Here is a 23,653-nt window from a genome sequence, read left to right as displayed (position 1 = left end):
GAAATTTTTTAAATTTGGGTATTTTTTGAACTCTGTGGCCACGATCAATCAATTTGTCCATTTGTGCAAAAATGTACTCTCGAAATGCCACAAATGCACAACAGCAGAACTCTTAACGCCTCGACTGCAGAAAAAGAACAACAAGATATTCAATGCCTTGACGAAGCGCTGTCAGTTTAACAGCTGTTTCCCCTTTAAGTATTTTAAGTTCAATTTGAAGTATTTTGATGACATGTAATCGATTATATAGGCATAATTTATGAACAGTTAATTGTTATGTTAATTCACACAATTCAATCACTTTTAAATCTTAGGCCATATTTTTGGCCAAATACTTCTCCAAAGTGGCCATTTTCGGCCATATTTTTGGCCAAATACTTCTCCAAAGTGGCCATTTTCGGCCATATTTTCTTGAAATTTTGGGATGTTCACCTGTCAACCCTGGTTTAAATGCAGCAATCCGGAATTCGCCATTGCGTAAAGACATCCAATCACGACCAGGCAACCGTTAAGTAAGGATGAAGGTAGTCGTTATAGAACATGACAACAACAGTTTGCTCCTTAAGACAGAATGGCTTGTGATATAACTTCCGTCTTAAGTCGTGTGTCTTCTTCTGCGCTAACCTTTTTTATCCGTTTACAAATGCTACCAGATTGAACTGACTTTCTTTTCTGCAACTGGCTTAAGTCTCGAGTCGTGAAATGAGCACCGTATGCAATTCGAGTTACTAGAATACAAAGTGCGTGTCATTTTTTTCTACCATTACTTGACTAGTATCTGTATTGGCATAAAAGATGAAAGGGATATTTTATTCAGGTCAAACTTCGCACTGAAAGGAATTGTGCAGATTAATGTATATTCGCTTTATCAGAGCAACTGAGCGTTCAGTATATTGTGAAAACTGGTAGGTAATGGAAAATGAACCATAAAATCATCACGCCAATATTCTGGAGAATGACAGGGATTAGAAGGTGACTCATGACATTATACAAATATCCTGGACCCTAATGAGCGCCAGGAAGTGACCCACAACATATCACCAACATGTCAGTAACTTAACACATACATATCACAAACAAGTTGAAAACATGTCAGAATGGCTGCAAGTGCAGAGCGAATCTTAAGCAAATGCTGGATAATCGTACGAAGCGGTGGTTAGGACCACCAAGAAGTCGCTGACTTGTCTTCAACTTGTTTGAGATGTATGAGCGATAAGTTTGCGACATGTAGAGAGGACGAACCTCTAGTTTTTTTAGTATATATTGCTTGTTTTCTTTTATTTTTATTTTTGTTTTACTTTTTATTGAAAGGATTAAACTTACATTATTTGCAATTACAATATTTACAGTATGGTTACAGTAGGCATCAACACAGCATACATAGGCGTTTCTTTGCATAAGCACAATCCCTCTAAACTGATAATTTACACAAATTGCTTTAGTTACCGGCTACTCAAAAACAGCAATTAACGAACTTCTAGCTAAGTGTTTTCTTGAGACTCCAAAGCAGTGGTTCTCAACCTGGGGGGCGTCAGAAATTTCCAAGGGGGGCGCGGCGAGCCCTAGGGGAAAATTCAAAAATCCCTAATTATATTCGTCATTCTCTTAACAAGAGTTGCTAAGAAGTAGTGTCAAGAATCTCACTAATTCACTCCCAAAGGAATTAAAACACCCCACCTCTTCTCATTTTTTTTTTTTTTTTTTTTTGCCTTTAAATCTGGGAGGGAATTTAATTTAGATGCAAGGGGTCAGGGTAGAGGGAAGGACCAACTATTAGAGAGGGGCGTGGTGACAAAAAGGTTCAGAACCACTCTACAGTAGAAGCTGGGAGGACCACACCAGAAAACGAGTGGTAACCAGCTTTGAGAAAAAAAAAAAAAAAAGTCTCGCATCAACAGCAGAGTGTGGCGAGAAAATGGGTTATTTTTTTACGGCTGTGGGCCGGGAGATCAGTCATTACCAGGCTTATCCTTGAAAACCAGTCGCTGTGAGATGCTGCTTATGTAAATAATGTCTATCTCAGACCGACGACTTCCGGAGAAATTCCTGCGAACTGCGCATTTGTCAGATGCGCTCCACTTCTCGCGAATCAACCCGAAATTTACATAAAATCCCGAGGAAACGTATTGGAAAGAGAAACGCCTTAATTGCAGGCTGAAAATTGTGACGAATATAATTCTCACATGATGTGGAATGGATGAAATGTACAATTTAGGCCGAAGGCCAGGCGCTGGGGCCTGTGATCTGGTCATTCAGCGCTGAAAGGGAAACTTGACAGTCAAAAGGTTTCAGAGGTAACGGGAGGAAAACCTCGCGGTGGCAATACGAAACAGTTGTTAGAAGAGGGTTGAGGAAAGTATGACGGAAGAACGAATATGAATGGAGGTACAATAAAAGGAATGATTTACTATTTCAGTTCCTTCTTTACAGGTCCAGGATACGAGAGGGTGATTTTCAACCACAAGTCCAACCCTCTGGAGAACTACAGTCATTATCCTCCTTCAGGGCAGGGGTAAGAATGCATTTTTCTGTTTGTGTATGGACAGTACTCATATCATACACAAAAAGCAATAGTCACATTCATCAATAATACATCTCATGACTGACAATGCTTTCTCAATTTCTCTTCAAGATTGTTTTTTTCTGTTTGTATATGTATTCGTATCATACATAAAAAGTAATAGTCACATTCATCAATCATACGTCTCATGACTGACAATGATTTCTCAATTTCTATTTAAGATTGCATTATATCTAATTATCCTAACATTTCTGTATTATATTTGTAAAACAAATATTAAAATATATATAAATAAATATATATATATATATATACATATACATGTATATATATGCAATATATATACATATATATAAAGTATATATATATATATATATATATATATATATATAAATTATATATATATATATATATATATATATATATATATATATATATATATATATATATATATATATATATATATATACATATACAGTACATACGTATTATCACCAAATACCCTTTCCCTTCGAAAGAGGTGGTATCAGAAGGATAAAGCCTTCCAGTTTCTCAGCAAATAATTTAGGATGGGGCTGCTGGACCCACGCCTTTTTCTTGACACCAGCAGACACTAGGAGTCTTGTGCAACTTATTGGATTGGCAAAGGCGAAGTCGTGAGTGGTCCGGGAATTAGCAAACAGGACAGCCACTTTGATTCTCAGATATTATTTTGGGGTGAAACTGCTAGCCTCGCTGCCTTATTCCACCTCGCTGCTACCCACCGCGATTGACTAAAGGATGCAACAAAGATAAAATGGGTTAGAGTGGAACGTGACTAAGTCATTTTCATTCTGACAATAAGTGTATTTCCTTGTGCCCTGGACCACGCCTGGCAAATTTAGATGGTCACCCATCCAAGTACAACCCGGGCCCAACGTCCCTAATCAGCAGCGGTAGAGAGAGTTAGCCACTCTAGTCACTACGTTTATAAAGGGCACGGCTGGGAAAACAAGATAGAATAGAATACAGAATTTAGGCCAAAGGCCAAGCGCTGGGGCCTATGAGGTCATTCAGCGCTGAAAGGGAAATTTTAAGAAGGCTTGAAAGGTGTAACAGGAGGAAAACCTCAAAGCAGTTGCACTATGAAACAATTGTTAGAGATGGCTGAGGAAAGTTATTAGGAAGAAAGAGAATATGAACGGAGGTACAGTGGGAGACAAGACTCAGACTCAGTCCACGCGAAACGAACTTCTTCCTCTCTCCACTCCTAGTGACAAAAAAAAAAAAAAAAAAAAAAAAAAAAAAAAAAAAAAAAAACACGGTGGGTCCCCCCAAAAATAATGCGTCAAATGTCACTTTCTCCGGAGCGAGTTTGAAAGCAAAAAGAAACGCGGTTTGGTTTTGCGGCGAGACGCGCCGTGACGTGCATGCATGCAATGGACTGTTATGCAATTTGCTTGTGCTTGAAGTTGTTAGGCAACTAAACTTTCCCCATGCACATTTGGGCCATTACCTTCGTTACATTAATTCTAGCTGGCCTCATATTAATGCCAGTATGATGTAAAAAGTCAGGTATTCAGCATTTAAAGTGACGTGCTTTGGTGTGCGCAGTATGTTATGCTAATTGCAGATGAGAATCGTGGTGCACTTGGTGTAATGCTGGCAAGCTTGGTGATATATATATTATATATGTATATGTATATGTATATGTATATATATATATGTATATATATATATATATATATATATATATATATATATATATATATATATATACATATATATATATATATATATATATATATATATATATATATATATATATATATATATATATATATATATATATATATATATTCCCTAAGTATAAAGATAATAGCTGTACATCTGTGAAATTCATGCTGTTGTTGATTAAGCTGGCCTTATGCCACTGACTATCTATGTAACCTCTATCTTCCAGTTTTGTGAGTGTGTGTTTTTCTGGTGTGTGTGCGTGTGTGTGTGTGTGTGCGTGCGTTTGTGTGGGGAGGGGGTTCCTGGGGGAAGGAGGGGGGGTGAGATGCAAGAAGCAAAGTATGGGAAGAGATGCTTCAGCCAAATCAAATGAATTTCCCATTAAAGAAAATATCCCATCTGGTGCCATCCTCTTGAAATATAAATAAGTTAAAAATGCGCCGCAGATTCTTCAGCGCAATCCAGTTTTCTGTACAGCCGCTACAGCGCACAATCAAGGCCACCGAAAATAGATCTATCTTTCTGTGGTCTCGGTATAATGCTGTATGGACCACGGCCCGGTGGTGGCTTATCCTATACTGTTGCCAGAAGCACGATTATGGCTAACTTTAACCTTAAATAAAATAAAAACTACTGAGGCTAGAGGGCTGCAATTTGGCACGTTTGATGACTGGAGGGTGGATGATCAACATACCAATTTGCAGCCCTCTAGGCTCTGTAGTTTTTAAGATCTGAGGGCGGACAGAAAAAGTGCGGACAGACAGACAAAGCCAGCACAATAGTGTTCTTTCACAGAAAACTAAAAAGCAAAGTATCTCTACATTAAGTTCGTTACTTTCGTGTGATTCTCTTAATGAAAGTCCCTTACAAAACGAAAATGAGCTTTTTTAACGAGATAACGATCCTAATTTCAGACCTGCCGAGGAGCCTGTAGCCTACGGCGGAAGAGGGAGAGGACATACTTTCTACGACTACAACCAACGACCTGCCTGGCCAGGACAGAGATACAGCATGGGTAAGGAATGGGAATAGGCTATGGGAATATAGAATTTAGGCGCTGGGACCTATGAGGTCATTCAGCGCTGGAAGGGGAAAAAAAGTTACGTATACCTCAGTTTAACCAGACCACTGACCTGATGGATGGGAAATTGGCAGTAAGATGGTTTGAAAGGTGTAACAGGGGGAAAACCTGGCAGTTGCACTGTGAAATAATTGTTAGAAAGAGTGGAAAGTCAGATGGAAGAAAGAGATTATATACTGAGGTACAGTAAAAGGAATGAATGAGGTTACGGCTAGGCGCCGAAGGGACGCTGCAAAGAACCTCAGTAATGCCTACAGTGCACCAAGTGAGGTGCACTGACGGCACTATCCCCCTTCGGGATGCATGGGCAAGCTGTGGTTTTTTACCCTTTCATTCATTCAGATTATTATTATTATTATTATTATTATTATTATTATTATTATTATTATTATTATTATTATTATTATTATTATTATTATTATTATTCAAAGATGAACCCTATTCATATGGAAAAAGACCACCAAAGGGGCCACTGACTTGAAATTCAAGCTTCCAAAGAATATGGTGTTCATCAGGAAGAAGTAAGAAGAGTTAAAGGGAAATACAGAAAGAAGAGATCTCACTTATTAAGAAGAAAAAGTAAAAAAAAATAAATTAATATAGATGAAAATTTATTAAAATGCAAGGAGAATAACATCAGGGTAGTAATGAATTGCATCTTCGCTTGAACTTTTGATTACTTTGTAGCAAGACATCATGCATAAGTGATTATGCAATTCATGTAGTGAACAGAATTCTGGTAGTTAATTTGCAACGGTTTCAATAGTCTTAAAATGTTTAAAATCTCTGTGACAGTTCATGTTATTAGAGTGCATCCACAATGCAGTAAAACATGTTAGAAACACACGTAGGCATGTTGTTGCTCAAATATCACAACTACTTTAAACACAGTTAAACAAATTACTGATAGTACTAACTAGTGCTTCAAACGATTATGCAACATTCACCAAAGATGCGTTCTCCACTTATAGTTGCTGACTTGTTTGCAACCTGTTTGTGATATATAAGCGATAAGTTATCAACATTTGCATATGATATGTTTTACTGTAACGCGGAGACACCTTTAGTCACACTTATTAAAGCAGGCTCAAGTATTCGACCCCTGAAACGACACGTGTTTACTCTCATAAACAGACTGAGATACATCCAAGTTTATACCGATTATGCGTGTCATGATTCTCCCATGTCAGATTGTAACAAACGAATTACATAGCATGTCATCTGCCTCAAAACGACACTCCTTCGTGTTCCTGAATCTCAATTTCTTGCAGGTGAGGGAGGAGGCCGAGGCATGGGAGGAGAGTTCATGGGGTCAGAGCCACACCATTCCTTCCACTATCCAGACTATGGCCAACCGCAGCAGTTACCACAGCCTATGCAACAGCAACAACAACAGCAGCAGCAGCAGCAGCAACAGCAGCAACAACAACAGCAACAGCAACCGCAGCAGCCTCCGCAGATGAGCAATGTATGGGTCCGTTTCAATGACTCGCCTGTCAGAGTTCATTAAGGGCAACGCCACACCTATCCCACCTTGCACGTAGCACCCTCACTTCTCAAGTAGATTTTTCCCAGTGGTGTGACCAAGAATAGCGGTAAAAGTAGCCTTAAAAGCAGCCTTAGATAACGTCGTGCAATTTTCATCTTACGTGTGCTATGAATCCCTTATTTTAACCATTCGTGAATTTTCTACAATTTGAACGTTTTTTTTAGACCTTTTCTTGCATCATTTTTGGAACAATTTGTGAATTCAGTTTCTCTGAATAAGTGAAAGTCAGGAGTTCACTGGTGTTAAAGTAGCAGTTTTCATGATCAATATTTATTCTATTAATTTCTATTAATTTTTGATGTTTGAGAACAGAATTTCTCTGATAACTGAACGTTAGGGTTTCCTTGGTCTTGAGGAAACATTTACCAGTATCTGATTTTATTCTATTAATTTCTGTAATTTTTTCTTTCCTTTGTGTGTATGATCTAGCTGTCTCTGAAAGTTGCACCCTAGGATTTATTAGAGTGCCAATTCTTCATGATCTAAACTTTCATGTTATTTTCTATGAATTATTCGGATAATCTGTAACAATTCAACAACACTTTGCTCCTTTCCGGTACTGTGACTGAATCATTTTAAGACAATTTAGTAAGAGATTCAACCGTGTAATGAAAACTATGTAAAATGAAAAATCAACATGCACACACTGCGCCACATGTACATGCACTGAGATGATGGATCTGCACCTGTCATCTGATAAATGATTCTTTGCTTTCATTCCAAGTACTGTCAGGGTTACTTTTTGGAGGTAATACGTACAGGGAACCACTGTCCTCTGGCTTTATTGCTCAGGGCATTATTTGGTCTTGGCTAAGTGCCTGGTGCAGAGGGAAAGGGGAGTCATTTATGTCCACACACCTATAGGATTGGTGGGAGATTAAAGGAGTAATACTAGAAAAGAATCCTGCACTCTGCAAAGGTTAAGCTACGAAGACACGTATAGCAGCATACGATCACACATATTTCTATACATGAATGCCAATACCGACGAATGTGTGCTGCTACTAAATTACAAATTAAGAGAAGCCTTCTGCATCTTCACAAATGAATAAGTGTGGAACTCACTTCATTGATTATGCTCGAGAGACAGGAAAGGTTTGAGTAACAATGAATACGCCCTATCCTATTAGCGTACGTTCTCACTACAGTACAGTAAGCATGTCATAAACACACATCTGTAACTTATCGCATGCATATCACAAACAGGTTGGAAACAAGTCAACGACTGCAAGTGGTGGAAGAACCTTTGGCAAATGCTGCAAAATCGTGGAACTGCTGTACATTAAATCACTGACTTGTATTTAACATGTTTGTGATATATGTGTGTGCATATGTGATCATTTACTGTAGTGTGTTTATGACATGTTTTTACTGTAGTGTGGACGCGCCCTTTGAGGTGGCTCTGTATGGTACAGGCCTTCATGTTCTCAGTAAGTCGTCTGGGATAATCCTGCTAGCTCTATGCCCTTTTCCATCCCCACTGAGACCAAATATAACTGGCTAACTACCAGGTCTACAATTCACTCAGTTTTCAGCGGGGGCACAAACTGGCTTTTCAGGAAAAAAGACCTGAACTGTTTACACTTGTAGGAATTAAACTTAGGCCTTTCCCAGGTGAAGCCTCTTTCATAACCAATGGACCACAGAGGGGGATGAGAAATGCAGGCAGTTGAGAGTTCATGATGGCGTTTGCAGAATGCAAAGCTGCTTAACCTAAATTTGGGTTTTGGTACTAAGTTTCGGAAATTCGGATTTGAAAGCATATTTTTCACTGATAAGCATAATGTCTGGAGCATTTTCTTTCAATGTGTGTATAATAATAATAATAATAATAATAATAATAATAATAATAATAATAATAATAATAATAATAATAATAATAATAAATTGTTATTTTGTTTTCTAGCATTGTTCTTGGCATTATTATAATTATATTGTTGTATCTTGCAGCCTGTATGGATGGACAAACCTAATTACAGCCTCCAACAACAACCAATGCAAGACCTGCAACACATGAACGCTGGACCAGGAATGCAACAGCAGCTTCAACAACAGCAGCAGATGATGCAACAACAGCTGGGACCCTACCAACAAAATCCCAACAACAAACCACAGCAACAAATGGCCAGTTTCCCAGGCAACTTCCAAAACACAGAGGTATGTCCCACCATTTACATTCATTCGTATATTCCAGCACACCTGGGAAGGCTTATGGTAAGATTACGAATGAGAAAGTATGACAGGTAACAAGAAAATTGATAGGTGATGAGCACTTTGGGTTTAGACATAGAAGAGGGAGTGTCGGGATCAAGTTATAAGACAGCTGTGTGAGACACTGGAGCGCAAGGGAAATTACCGAGGTCTGTAGCACACCTGGACCCATAATATAAAGTACATAAAGTCCTCCTGGGCCTCGCATTGCTCATAAGGCCACCGCTGAACTCCGGTTTCTTCGGCCAACAGACAGTGGGGGAGCAGTCCCAATGCCTAAGACACGTGGCCAGTGTGTCACTAGGCCCACTGCTTAAACCTCAGCCCAAGGGCTGGTGCCTATTTTCTTACTAACCCTCTCAAGTTTCAGACCACTAAGTTGGTGGACCACCGGGTTTATGCAGTGGCACCATCCCCAAGCCACCAGTGAGTGGCTTAAAACAGAATCGACAGTGATTATGTGAGGATGCTGTTAAAGATGTATGGCAATCTGATTATGAACTTTTGTGATGAAAGCAAGGCTACGTTACTTCTGCAGACGCAAACATGACTGGGTCGGTGTAGAAATGAGTTTGAGACAAGGATGTATTATGTGTCCATGGCTTGTTGATATTTTTAAGTAGAAAGAGAGGTGGTAGAGTCAAAGAAAGGTCCAAGGTGAGAGCAAAGTTATAGGATGAGGAGAGGATTTGTGAATGAGTAAGGGAAGAGTTTGACAAAAGAAATCTGAAAACTGAGGTTAGTAAAAGTAAGATTATAATGTGGGAAGAATGATAGTAACTGATTCATATGGGTATTTGTGAGTAACTGTAATCAATGATGGTAGGATGTAAGAATAAATTAATTTTGGACCAGGTGAAGCCTGGAAGGTAATAGGGTCTTTATAGAAGGTTTGGAAGAACAGTGATTTCTGCTTAAACTTTCCTTTGTGGAACTAAAAGTTACATGACAGCAATTGTATTTCAGATGGGTATGGTGAGTGGAGGTAACGTCCGGAACCTAGCCAATCAGAGAGCAGAAGTAAAATTGCCACCATCAACTAAAGCACCACTGACTACGGTTCCATCATCTAGTAAGTTCTCCCAAGGGTGCATGTATTTTAGGAAATTGTTGCAGTGTTATAGAAAACACATGAATGAACAATATCATCTAGTTTAGTGTCAAAATATTGTGTGATATCTTTTGCTAGTCTAGTGTCAAAATATTGAGTATATCTTCTGCTAGTCTAGTGTCAAAATATTGAGCAATATCTTCTGTTAGTCTAGTGACAAATTTTCTGACTTAGAATGTCTATGACTTCAAAAATTTTATCCTGCTTCTACAACAACTGTTTACTGTACAATAAATATGTCTTGTCAAACAGGTCAGGTAACAGAGAAGGATTTGTCAGTCAAAATCCAGCCCTAGACAATAAGAGATGAAAATAAATCTGTGATATTCATTAATGACAAAGGAACCTCATTTCTCCCTCTAGGCAAATCAAGCACAAGTAGTATTACCAGTAGCAGCAGCAGCAACAGTAACAACAATGGTACCTTACCTGATGGGAAAGGTGGAGGTGGTGGACTGGGAGGAGGAGGAGGAGGAGGAGGTGGAGGGTCCCATTCGTCAGAGGAAAAGAGCTCGGACCACGCCCATCTCGAATCAGCTCACGAACCCCACCAGCACTCAATTGCTCACTCTTCTTTGGCTCGACTGGAGGTCAACCTCGAAGAGCTCCAGATCGAAGCTCGCGAGCAGGATGCACAAGCCTCAGGAGCTGTGCTGGCCCTTGCTATGGGTAAGAATAAGTATATAAGCACATACCTATTACAGTTGTCTTGTTTTTGCGTATGAATTATTAGTTTTAATACTACCTCTTTTTCCAGGATGCTTAACAGAAAAATAATTCAGGATTTCTTTTGTAACATACCCAGCTCAATGCACACCTGCTCTTGTACTATCAGACTGAGCAAATATTCAAATGTACAACATTCTTGATATCAGTGTTAGTGATGGTGTCCAGAGAATCTGAAAATATATAAATAAATGTACCAGATTATTAAAATGTAGCAGCTTGGAGTCCCACATTTTACAGAATAATTATCTGAATATCTATTACCAAAGGTATACAAGACAGCATTCTAAAAAAAAATAAGTAGAATGGCACGTCATACTGTACTTAACCTTTTTTTGTTCATTTCATTTAGTATTGTTTTGATTGTCTATACAGCAATATTTCTTTCCCAAGAGAAAATTCTGGAAGAAAATGGGAAACATATAATGGAACATTGTTTACCTTTATTCCCAAAAGCTCCAAAAAGTCTGCTGAATGGAGCTGAATTGCCAGCCATTCTAAATCTATTCGAATACCAAACATTCTCATTCTTCTACAAATGAGGTAAAAGATTTGAATTGATCTGTGAATGATGGTAACCTTTTATATCTGTAATTTCGGACTCAACCTCACATTCCAGTGAAAAGAGTATAACAGATACCTTAGAAAGTCTGAAGTTTGAGTCTCTATATAAAATGCTATGACTACATCACTGACAACAAGGAGACAACAAAGTATAACAAATTTATCATCTAAAGATTAACACCTTGTTTCTCCTCTTTGTGCTAGCATCATCCTTTATTATGCATCAGTGAGACGTGAGAATCTTGGTCCATCAGACTGTTCTGTGGTTTGAAATGAACTCGGCCACTAAGGGACAGGTGATGGTTGATAAGCTTTACTTTAAACAACTGAGAAGCTTCAATGTTATCCTAGACTGGGCTCACTAAAGTCACTTCACACTGTGATGGATACAGTATCTGGCAAAGGAAATTATTTTCCTTGGCTGGATACGTTTATGAGATGGACTTGGCCAGAATGATGATTCTGCTAACATAAGTAAGGAGCAATTTTCCTCTTGACCAGATGGCAAATAACATTTGATACATATACTGTATCTAGGAAGCAATGCTAAAACTGATATCATTAATCCATGGAGAAGGTGAAATATAGTTTTATTACATTTTGTTTTACACCAACAGCAGCCATAAGGGTCCACATGAGAAAATGGGGTCTAGATGGTGTCCAACAGCTAAAAGTGCTAGAAAACCCTCCTCTGGATATCCACTTTCTGAAACTTTTTGATGATATATGACAAGATCAACTACTGGTCTATCTTACAATGCTCATAATGACTGAAGTTCACGGTGCTCAGCGTGCCGTCTTCCTTGTCACTTTATCATTTTTCTTTCTTCGTCGGGGACCTCCTCCAGAACTCCTCTTTAGCCCTATTCATTTACAAAAAGACTGTTCACATATCTTCTTTCCTTTGCTTTTTTGCTCTGTTTAGAGCCTCGTTCTTAGCCTTCCTTAACTACGTGTTATTCTATCAAGGTAAGGATGGATATTATCTTAATGGGAACAAACATATGCTTGCCAGTTTCATTGCTTCCAAGACATCACGTGCTACTCAACAAGGTTTTTCAATGATGTTTAATAATTCAGAGATGAGTCCCTGAGACTCCTACAAATTCACGAATTAGGGGTACATAGTACCACGTCACTGAAAGATCACCCTAAAGGTTCACTTACAGTGGCCTTCCCAAAGGTGGCTTGCTCTCAAGTGTCCCAAGCACTTCTTCCCTGCAGCAGCTCCTCCAGATTTCTGCATGGAGTAATGTTCCCATTTAGGAAGACTGTTTTACTTGAGGCAGTTGACTCTAAAGCTTTGCACTGTATTAGCAGTTCACCTTTGCCTCCATCTATGACTCACACTAACTCTGGTGTAAGACGGTTGCTCTCTGATGATGTTGTTGAGGGTTTGAACGATTGTCGCTCTGTGGGTTGTGCTAGTAAACTCAATAAGAAGGGGATAAAGATGCGTAATGTAATTCTCGACCACTTCTTTGGTCATTCGTCTCGCAAATTTTTAGACCGTATGTTTTTATCACTTAGGCATTCCTCTTGCAAAATTCTAGTCTGTATATGGCCACTGATTGGGCACTGGTCTCGCAAACTTCTAGTCTGTATTTTGCCACCATTTGGATTTTGCTCTTGCCAACTTTCGGGCTCTTTGTCACCACTTCTTCGGCTTCACTGTACAGGTCAGGGTCGGATTCCAAAAAGTACTGAGCAAAGATTGCAAGCTCAACTCTCATTATCCACTTCTAGGATGTACATCTGCACTATCCTGTGTTCTGAGTTATTCAACATGCCTCTGTTAATTTGAAGCTGTTGGCTTCTTGTTAATGAAACACGGAAGCAAAGGCATGCTTGGATCAGGAAGGTGCACATGTCCACGTCTCTTTTCTTTACAGAAATAAAAAGTGTAGCATTTATTATGTTGCAAAATCAATTGCAGCTTTTGATATCCCTTAATATCCTTCACACCCCTGCGTGAGCAAGTAACAGTGGCAAGACTTCAAGTCTGCTTAACATCAGACTGAATATCTTGTAATGAATGCAGCAACATACAAAGCCTTGAATGATATCAAAGCATTTATAGTCTTCTATTGCGATTCTTCAGCATTTGATGGATCTGAAGGCCCATTATTTCAGCTGTAATACCCAAAGTCTTGAGTAAATCTTATGCAACCTCTGGGTACCTCACGAAATCATTAAATCACGTGGATGCTTGTTCCATAATTTATAATACGTGAGGAATCAGCTGTAACTTAATTTAAAAGAATTAAAAGCCCACAAACAAATTGCAGTAACTGGGTAAACAGTAATTTTACTCCAACAACGGAATTCTCGAAAACACCATATTATTATTAAGGATAGTCCTCCACATTAGTTTCAACATTCCATCAGATTTAACTGATAAGCCTGAACGGCATGAAGTTTAATCCAGGGTGGAATATACTTAAAATGAACAGAAAATATCTAGGAAGTTGAAAAAAAATGTAAAATTTAGGAATTTCTCGAATTCAGTTATGTTTAACCTGATTAATGGACTACATACGTAGATGCTGACTTTAAACAGTTGATCGTTTTCCTTAAGGAAATCACATATCTGCAACTTATTGCATGTATATCACAAACAGGTTGAAAACTAAGTCAAAGACCATATGTGGAGAACGGAGCTTTAGCAAATGCTGGATAATCGTATGAAGTATCAGACTTGTATTCATCCTGTTAGTGACATGTGTGCAGAAAATCAGTGAAGAGTGTTCATGATATGTTCTAGTGCGGTGTAGACACTCAGACATACCATTAAGGTACCCTGAAGCAACTTACTTCCACATTTCCCTCCTGGGTAGGAATCAATTAAATCAAAGCACCTCTTCATCAACAGCAGTTCTCTTTCCAGTCTTTCTCTCTCTCTCTCTACTAGAAACGAATAACATTGGAACTCTTTCTCGTCTCTTACAGGTGTTTGTATCACGGCTCTCCTTGTTGTCCTAGTGGGCTGCCGTCTCAGGGGCGTCAGACGAAGACTCAGAAAACACAGAGGGTCTCGCTCGCCCTACGCCCACGACGCTGACTATCTCGTCAATGGAATGTATTTGTAGAAGCAGCTAAGCTTAGACATCTTGTAAAAAAAAAAAGAAAAACTTATCAAGGATTAGTTTATGGTGCGTCCTATTCGCTGGCTGACATCCTAGCCTGGACTGTTGAACCTTGTTCACTCGCCATCATCTTGCTTACTTTCATTCTGGGTCCAGATCTGTGGTTTATGACCCAAGCTTCTTTAAACAACGAATTTTCAGACAGAAAAGAAATCTAAGAATCTTAAGAATACGATTGTCAATTCTAAACAGAGTCCAGGCCTGGATGATCCAGTTCTCGTCAGAAACAACGTGTTATGCAAGTAAACAGTCAGAAGTGTGGGCGGTCGAGTTTAATTGCAGATATGGAAGAAGAAGAGGAGGAAACGGCAGTTCTGTTCTTCTTCTTGAGATGTTTCCTAGGGATAGCTCAGACTATAGATGGTTCTTGATATGTAATCCAAATAGTAAACAAAGTGCCTGTTTAAAATAATATAGGAGTTGGCTCTCTGGAAAGGAACTTCATTTACGTAGAGGTAAAATATCGGTCCGAACAAAACAAAGGGCGAGAAATGTCACTTCAGACGGTTATATTACAACAAGGCGTGTTATCTTGAAGCGACGTAGAAACACTTGAAGTGCGATTAAAACGAACCATTTTTTTTTAACGCTGGCAACGGTGATGGTAAGGAGAGGACGAATATGCTGGTGAAATCACTCATTGCTGATTGCAATTCATAACACCTCCGGAGACTGATGCATTTCCGTAAATGTTCTCTGTAATCATGACAGTCTTAACAACAGTAATGCTTTCGCCACAGGTGTGCTGAAGGAGCTGATTACGGTAATATCTTCAGTACTACCTATGGTGGAGAAAATGAAATTGTTATTTTCATTATTACTATTATTATTTTATAATGAAGGTACTTTATGTTGTCAGTACGTTCAGGATTAATTTCACCATGCATATGTGAAGTTATTATTATTATTATTATTACTGCAAATGTGGCATTTTAATGACGTTTGTACAGATGTTGTACAACATATAAACAGAAGAGACACGAAACTGAAAAAGCTTTACGAATGTTACAATTGAATACAAACAAACGTCCATAATATGCTATGAATACGGTTAGTTTCTAAGTACTGAAACTGTTCTCCTTTTACGAAATTTAAATGAATAATTATTCCCCCATAGAAATCTGACTTTTTCTTGGTCGAGTGTCTTTTTATATGAAAAAGAAAATTAAATTTCCACGTCGGATAACTTTTTCGATGAATGACTTATTTATATAAAAATAAATTTCCAGGTCGAAACACTTTTTCGATGGATGACATTATATATATATATATATATATATATATATATATATATATATATATATATATATATATAAATATAAATTTCACATCGAATAACTTTTTCGAAGAATGACTTATTTATATATATATATATATATATATATATATATATATATATATATATATATATATATATATATATATATATACATATATAAATTTCCACATCCCATAACTTTTTGACGAATGACTTATGAGCCAACATTTTAAAATTCAGAGGTTACGTTTCTCGTACTTTAAAATTTACCAATGATGGTCATATAAAAATAATGAAGAAGATGATAGATTAGTTGAATTTCAAGAAATGAAGTGGAGGATGTACTATATGAACCTAAAGCTAAGTTTTCGGTGATCTAAAATCATTCAAAAGAATTTTTTTTAAACTGATGGACAAAAATGCCAAATTTTCTACACCGACTGAAAAACACTGGGGTCAAATTAGGTCAGATTTTCATTTCTGAAAAGTGAACAGACAAGGATTATTCCACTGGCAGCCTTATATATATTTTAAGAATTCCTGGTGTGGAGAAAAACTTCATAATTGAGCTTGATAATTCTAGATGCCTAGCTATTATTATTAGTATTATTATTATTATTATTATTATTATTATTATTATTATTATTATTATTATTATTATTTTATTATTTCTTTTTGTCTTTTTTTTGTTATTCAGATTCACCTTTGTATCTGATACAGTTGTGTAACTAAGCCACTTGTCATTTTCATACTGTGCCTGTATGTTTCGTCTATAGTATGCATGCAGATCATTCACCCGTCTAAGTAACTGCATAAGTGATATTGCATGTCTGCCTGACTGTTTGTCTATAAAACCCTTTGATTATATATTATATATATATATATATATATATATATATATATATATATATATATATATATATATATATATATATATATATATATATATACTATATATACATATATATATTGATATATATATTTATATATATACATATATATATTTATATATATATATATATATATATATATATATATATATATATATATATATATATACGTATGTATATGTATATACACCAATAAACCGTTCCCCCATTCAACAGTGGCTTCAGAAAAACTGCTTAGTCATGAATAAACCCCTTGTGCAGCAAGCTTCCACAACATCAGCTTCTTCTTCATACACTTACAAACACCTGCGCAATTGACTTTTATTTGTTTTAGCTTCTGTTTGCCCTTCAAATCTTCAGTTGCCCGCCTTACATTGTCAATGGTCACTATGGCAAGAAATCGTCTCTTCATAGTATTTTCTTCAGAGCGCATATCTCAAAGCGTTTCTTATTGAATCTGAGATCCATCTGCTCAGTAGCCTTCCTCTCTGCACTTATTTCCCTGAAGTACATATTCTTTTCAGTCCTAAAATACTTTGTCATATTTACTCTCTCAATACATTTCTTATTTAATCTGAGATCCATCTGCTCATTAACCTTCCTCTCTGCACTTATTTCCCTGAAGTCCAGATTCTTTTCAGTCCTAAAATATTTTGTCATATTTACTCTCTCAATACATTTCTTATTGAATCTGAGATCCATCTGCTCAGTAGCCTTCCTCTCTGCACTTATTTCCTGAAGTCCAGATTCTTTTCAGTCCTAAAATACTTTGTCATATTTACTCTCTCAATACATTTCTTATTTAATTTGAGATCCATCTGCTCATTAACCTTCCTCTCTGCACTTATTTCCCTGAAGTCCAGATTCTTTTCAGTCCTACAATACTTTGTCATATTTGCTGCTGAATGTTTAACAAGTGTATACCTGTTTCACTCCCTTTGTCTTTGACCGCTGAATTCATCCTATTACATATCTGTGCTTTAAGCAGTACACGTTTTTTTTCACTATTGTATCCTTTCTTCCTGATAAAAATTCTGCAGGCATCCCGTCCTGATTTAGTGACCTCACCTTGAGTTTTGCGTTCTCCTCGTGGTGCCTTTCATTGCAGCCTGTTATCCGTCAATCTTGCCTTCTTTATACAACATTCAGTCACCTAGACACTGGCCAAATATACCTCTATCCAGTTCTCCTCTCACCATCGCTCTTTACAAATCACCCATTTTGCAACAACCAAGCAGCTTTCCCAACACACTTCCAGGAGGCTTCCCATTTTCATTCACTTCCTACAAAAACAGCACCTCTTTCTCGCCTAAAACAACCCGTTCCTATTCTCCAGACCAAGTGTGACTCAAGTCCGGATTCCAATAAATTCTTCTACGCTTTGTGGACCACGCGTATTCGCTGTCACAACTGTTTCCTAAAGCCTCAATGTCATTCACCTGTTCTCTTTCACCGAACCCTACTTTCTTCTGACACAGCAGGTCGCAACTCCTTCAGAATGTCCTTCACAGCCTTGAACATCCTGCCATTCGACTTGGGACTCGTCAAGTACCATAAAACACAGCTTTCTCGGCTTTTTCTCCTTTAGGGATTCCAGCCTTGCAGAACTCCAGTCTTTTGACATCTTATTTACTTCTCTCGTTTTATGCCATATGGTAACAAATTTATAGCACGCTGTCATCCGCGATCTTCCATCATTATTGTTCCAAGTGAGTGGCACTCCCAGAGCAGTGATGTACTTTTTTTATTTACCTCCACTATATATATATATATATATATATATATATATATATATATATATAATGTATATATATGTTTATATATATAATGTATGTTATGGGTATACACACACACACACACACACATATATATATATATATATATATATATATATATATATATATATATATATATATATACCACAATATATATATATATATATATAACCACAAGAGTAGTGATCAACTAGTCTTCACCTCAAGTCTCATTAACCTATTGTACCTGCATTTGATTGTATAAAAACAACCAAACCTTAAATTGTTCATTCATACAGCTACAACTCGAAAATAAGTCAAAGCGTAGGTCTGAAACTTTTCAAATTGTTACAGAATGGCCTCGAAGGTTCAGCTTTTACTGCGTTTGACAAAAATATCGCGAAAATATCACTACAGAAAGCTTTGTTGGAGATAATGTAACAATTTCAAACGGGTCAGCAAACATGAAAAGTGGGTTCTCATTTCCGTAGATTTATCTCACATGCCCGTAATACCAAGTCCATACTTCTTTGAGCAGTCTAATATATATATATATATATATATATATATATATATATATATATATATATATATATATATATATATATATATATGTATATATATACATATACATATCTATATATATACACACATATACATACACACACACACACACACACACACACATATATATATATATATATATATATATATATATATATAAATATATATATATATATATATATATTATATATATATATATATATGCACACACATATATATATATACATAAAAGAGAACTGTCATATCGTTTTTATCTATTATTTTCAAAATTCTGAGTCTCGAAAACAATCGTTTATTCTAAATATTCCGCAAGGTACTTTTAGACCTTTTGTTCAACGAGCAGACAATGATAACCTCCTGATATTTTTCTTATTGTGTGTGATGATACGGCGCCGATTAAAATTAAGATCATGGGATGACTTAGTGAGGTACTCCAGTTCAGACCTTATTCCCCAAAAGCAGACGTTTTTCTGACAAAGACGCAAACCAATTTATAATTAGAAGCTCGACTTCGGTTAATACACAGAAGCATGGCTTTCGCGTAAGAGAAAAATTCTCAGAGCCGTGTATTTTGGGTAAAACACTTTATTATATAGAGTTGTTCTCATATAAACTGGTATACAGCATTAATACTTTGGCAATTTTGATCAAACAAAGTACTTCGAACTGAACTCACAGGAAAAGATGTCAAACCATGAATAGTAGAAGCCGACCACGCATGGAAAATAACTGAGTCCCATTTTAACAGATCCAGTGGGAGTGTGAGAATCAATGGCAAATGAGAAACAATGGCAAATTAGAATCTATGGCCAATGAGAATCAACATAAATGAGAATCCATGGCAAATGAGAATCAATGACAAATGAGAATCACGGACAAATGAGAGTCAATGGAAAATGAGACTCAATGGCAAATGTGAATCAATGTAAATGAGAATCTATGGCAAATGAGAATCAATAGCAAATGAGAATCAATGCAAATTAGAATCAATGAGAATAACTGGAAAATGAGAATCAATGCAAATATAGAATCTATGGCAAATGTGCATCAATGCAAATGAGAACCTATGGCAAATGAGAATCAATGCAAATGAGAATCGATGGCAACAGCAACGTATATGCGCATGTGCAAGAATCGCCTGCAAACTCCTCTTCAAAACAAATATCTGTGAAAAATGGAGAGAGAGAGAGTTGGAGAGTTGTAAAGTCAATCATTTACCACAGATTTCACAGATGCCTGAGTGAATAGCCCAAGCCAGTTACGAATCTGTTAGACACAACTGAGTGCGGTCTACCGGATCACTGAATCTTGTTTGTGGGAATATAAAGAAATAAGGTAACTAAATCAAGTAGACAAAATTCTTTATAACACTCATTACTGATTTCAAGATATTTCATCTCAGTCTCTCCCAAAAACCAGTGAGAAGTCTTTGAAAAGATTAGAATGGTAACCACTGCTGATCTCATGAAATCAGTTCATCCCACTCTCCAAAAACCAGTGAGAAGTCTTTGAAAAGATTATAATGATAACCACTACTGATTTCATGAAATCAGTTCATCCCACTCTCCAAAAACCAGCGAAAAGTCTTTGAAAAGATTATAATGGTAACCACTACTGATTTCATGAAATCAGTTCATCCCACTCTCCAAAAACCAGTGAAAAGTCTTTGAAAAGATTATAATGATAGCCACTACTGATTTCATGAAATCAGTTCATCCCACTCTCCAAAAACCAGTGAGAAGTCTTTGAAAAGATTATAATGATAACCACTACTGATTTCATGAAATTTCATCCCACTAAAAACCAGTTCTTTGAAAAGATTATAATGGTAACCACTACTGATTTCATGAAATCAGTTCATCCAAAAAACCAGTGAAAAGTCTTTGAAAAGATTATAATGGTAACCACTACTGATTTCATGAAATCAGTTCATCCCACTCTCCAAAACCAGTCTTTGAAAAGATTATAATGATAGCCTACTGATTTCACGAAATCAGTTCATCCCAAAACCAGTGAAAGGTCTTTGAAAAGAACATAATGATAATTCAAAAAATTTCAAGAAATCAATTCATCCCATTCTCCAAAAACCAGCGAACTGCCTTTGAAGAGACTAAAACGGATCTCAGACAGAACTGATTTTACGAGGGAGGCAATGTAACAAAACAAAACAAAAATTAATAAAGAAGTACGTTTCCAAAACCATCACTGTATTCACACAATAGTGCATTACACCCTCCCCTCAGCTTCTAGTCCCTCCTAATCCTTCCCTTCTTCTTCTTCTCCTCTTCTTCTTCTCCTCTCCGCGCATGCCCTCTCGAAGCCACTCCAGACAGCCTTGTTGTTCTCGTAAATATATAATATATATATATATAATAATGATACTAATCCAGAGATGCAGGAGGAGGCACTAGGCCTCTTCAAAATCCATGAAGTAGCCTCATGTTTGTTGTTGACTTTCGCGTCTGTTCAATGTGAACACTTTAGTTTTGATGGTGATTTTACGTTTTGCTTTGTTTGATTGTGAGATATGTATGTATGTATGTGTATGTATGTGTATACACAGTATATACATATATATACATATATGGAATATACTTTCAATAGTGGCCAGGTAGACAGACCTTGAGAGTACAGGTTGTCAAACCTTTCACTTGAGGTCGTAGCTAGTAAGTCTGTTGAAATCGCAATGTAAATATGTTGAATAAATAAAAACAGATACTATAGTTAAAATCGTGTGTGTTTACGTTCTTTGTCAACAGAACCTCACTTTTCAGGGGAACGGTTTCCACTTCACGGTCAAAATGGGGAACAAGTTGCTCCCCCATTTACAGGGAGTTTAGGGAAACAGTTGCTCCCCATTTACAGTAAGTTTAGGGAAGCAGCTGCTCCACCATTTACAGTAAGTTTAGGGAAACAGTTACTTCCTCATTTACAACAAGTTTGGGGAAACAGTTGCTCCCCCATTTACAATAAGTTTTGGGAAACAGTTGCTCCCCATTTCCATTAAGTTTAGGAAACAGTTGCTCCCCATTTACAGTAAGTTTAGGGACCCTAAACAGTTGCCCCCATTTACAGTAAGTTTAGGAAAACAATTGCTCCCCGTTTACAAAAAGGTTTTGGGAAACAGTTGCTCCCCCTTTTACAGTAAGTTTCGGGAAACAATTGCTCCCCCATTTACAAAAGGTTTTGGGAAACAGTTGCTCCCCCATTTACAGTAAGTTTAGGGAAACAATTCCTCTCCGTTTACAATAAGTTTAGGGAAACAGTTGCTCCCCTAATTACACTAAATTTGGGATTCCTTCTAGGGCTAACATTAAGCTATGGAAAGAACACAGATTAGGGATTCTGCCTTCATCAATCCCAAAAGTGCACTCCGTGTGGCTTTTGAAATGGCAGCAAGCAATATTCAAGAGGCAATTCTGTTCGTGCAAACGATCCAGCCCACAAGATTCACACAAATGGTTACCTTTGCTGATTTTACATAATGGAATCTGATTGTCGTACCTGATCCATGATACCGCTTTAAGTACGGTAGTTATACGACAACAGAAGAGAAATCTTATTTTTCCTGTATTCCAAAGACGATTGTGCTAAAAATAAAGGAATGAAATTTGGCTTTGCCGTCAAAGCTATTCATCTGGGAAAACAATAGTCTGGGCAACTCACCTGTGGAACAATTTGAAACTTTCAAAGGTGCGCGAGAAAAAGAAAGAAAAAAAAAAAACACTGGGAAGTAAAAGTTTTATTCCTTTTATTTATTTATTTATTTTTTTTTTTGTGGAAATGGTATCCACCGAAAAGGACGTCACAGAGGAAAAATCCATGTTGAAAAATTACAGTGAAAAATTTCCTTGGGCGAAAGAAAACATTCATGCAACCACAAGAATCTGTGTATTCTAAATAAATAAACGGACAGTAACACTCAATAAGAGGAAAGTAAGGATATACTAGAAATCCAAGCTGATATACAGTCACAAACCAGTATGAGCAATCTTTCAATGTGAAATCCCAGAACCATTTCCATGCGACAGTTTAAATTACAGTAGATTACAGAGGGCAGGGAAGATTTGTGAAACAATCTCCTTGCCACGGAAAGGATGGAAGCTTGTGAAGACAACAGCTGAAAGTATTATTATTATTATTATTATTATTATTATTATTATTATTATTATTATTATTATTATTAATCAGAAGATGAACCCTATTCATACGGGACAAGCCCACCACAGGGGCCATTGGCTTGAAAGTCAAGCTTCCAAAGAATGTGATGGTGTTCATTCGAAAAAAGTAACAGAAGGTCATGTGAAATACAGAAAGAGGAGATCAGATATTAGAACAACAGATCAATTAACAAATAAATAAATAAATAAATAAATAAATAAATATAAATGTAAGTAAATTATTAAAATGCAAGTTGAATTGTATTAGGGTAGCAGTGCACTGCATCTTCGCTTGAGCTTCTGAAGTTCCAGTTGCGCGACATTCTCAGGAAGGCTGTTCCACAGTCCAGTGGTGTGAAGAATAAAGGACCTCTGGTATACTAAGTTCCAAAGCTTGTAGTA

General features: G+C 37.0%; 1 protein-coding gene and 1 long non-coding RNA gene across 2 annotated transcripts in view; both read left to right on the top strand.

Annotated features, from left to right (window-relative positions):
- The window catches only part of LOC136840190 (transcription factor mef2A-like), a 35,956-nt gene extending 20,083 nt beyond the window's left edge, over positions 1 to 15,873 (top strand). Inside the window, exons 5-11 of the mRNA XM_067106684.1 lie at positions 2,431 to 2,512; positions 5,152 to 5,252; positions 6,590 to 6,786; positions 8,818 to 9,024; positions 10,045 to 10,150; positions 10,553 to 10,858; positions 14,429 to 15,873. Coding sequence (XP_066962785.1) covers positions 2,431 to 2,512; positions 5,152 to 5,252; positions 6,590 to 6,786; positions 8,818 to 9,024; positions 10,045 to 10,150; positions 10,553 to 10,858; positions 14,429 to 14,568 — 1,139 coding nt within the window. The 3' untranslated portion in view covers positions 14,569 to 15,873. The remainder of the gene's footprint in view (positions 1 to 2,430; positions 2,513 to 5,151; positions 5,253 to 6,589; positions 6,787 to 8,817; positions 9,025 to 10,044; positions 10,151 to 10,552; positions 10,859 to 14,428) is intronic.
- A 3,504-nt stretch (positions 15,874 to 19,377) lies between these two features.
- LOC136849267 (uncharacterized) lies at positions 19,378 to 21,821 on the top strand. The gene is made up of 2 exons (XR_010856283.1): positions 19,378 to 20,832; positions 21,111 to 21,821. It is a non-coding gene; the product is annotated as an uncharacterized lncRNA (long non-coding RNA).
- Positions 21,822 to 23,653: the final 1,832 nt, after the last annotated feature.

This window comes from Macrobrachium rosenbergii, chromosome 1 (assembly GCF_040412425.1).
Source record: "Macrobrachium rosenbergii isolate ZJJX-2024 chromosome 1, ASM4041242v1, whole genome shotgun sequence".
Lineage (NCBI taxonomy): Eukaryota > Metazoa > Arthropoda > Malacostraca > Decapoda > Palaemonidae > Macrobrachium > Macrobrachium rosenbergii.
This window is presented reverse-complemented; position numbering and strand designations above follow the sequence as displayed.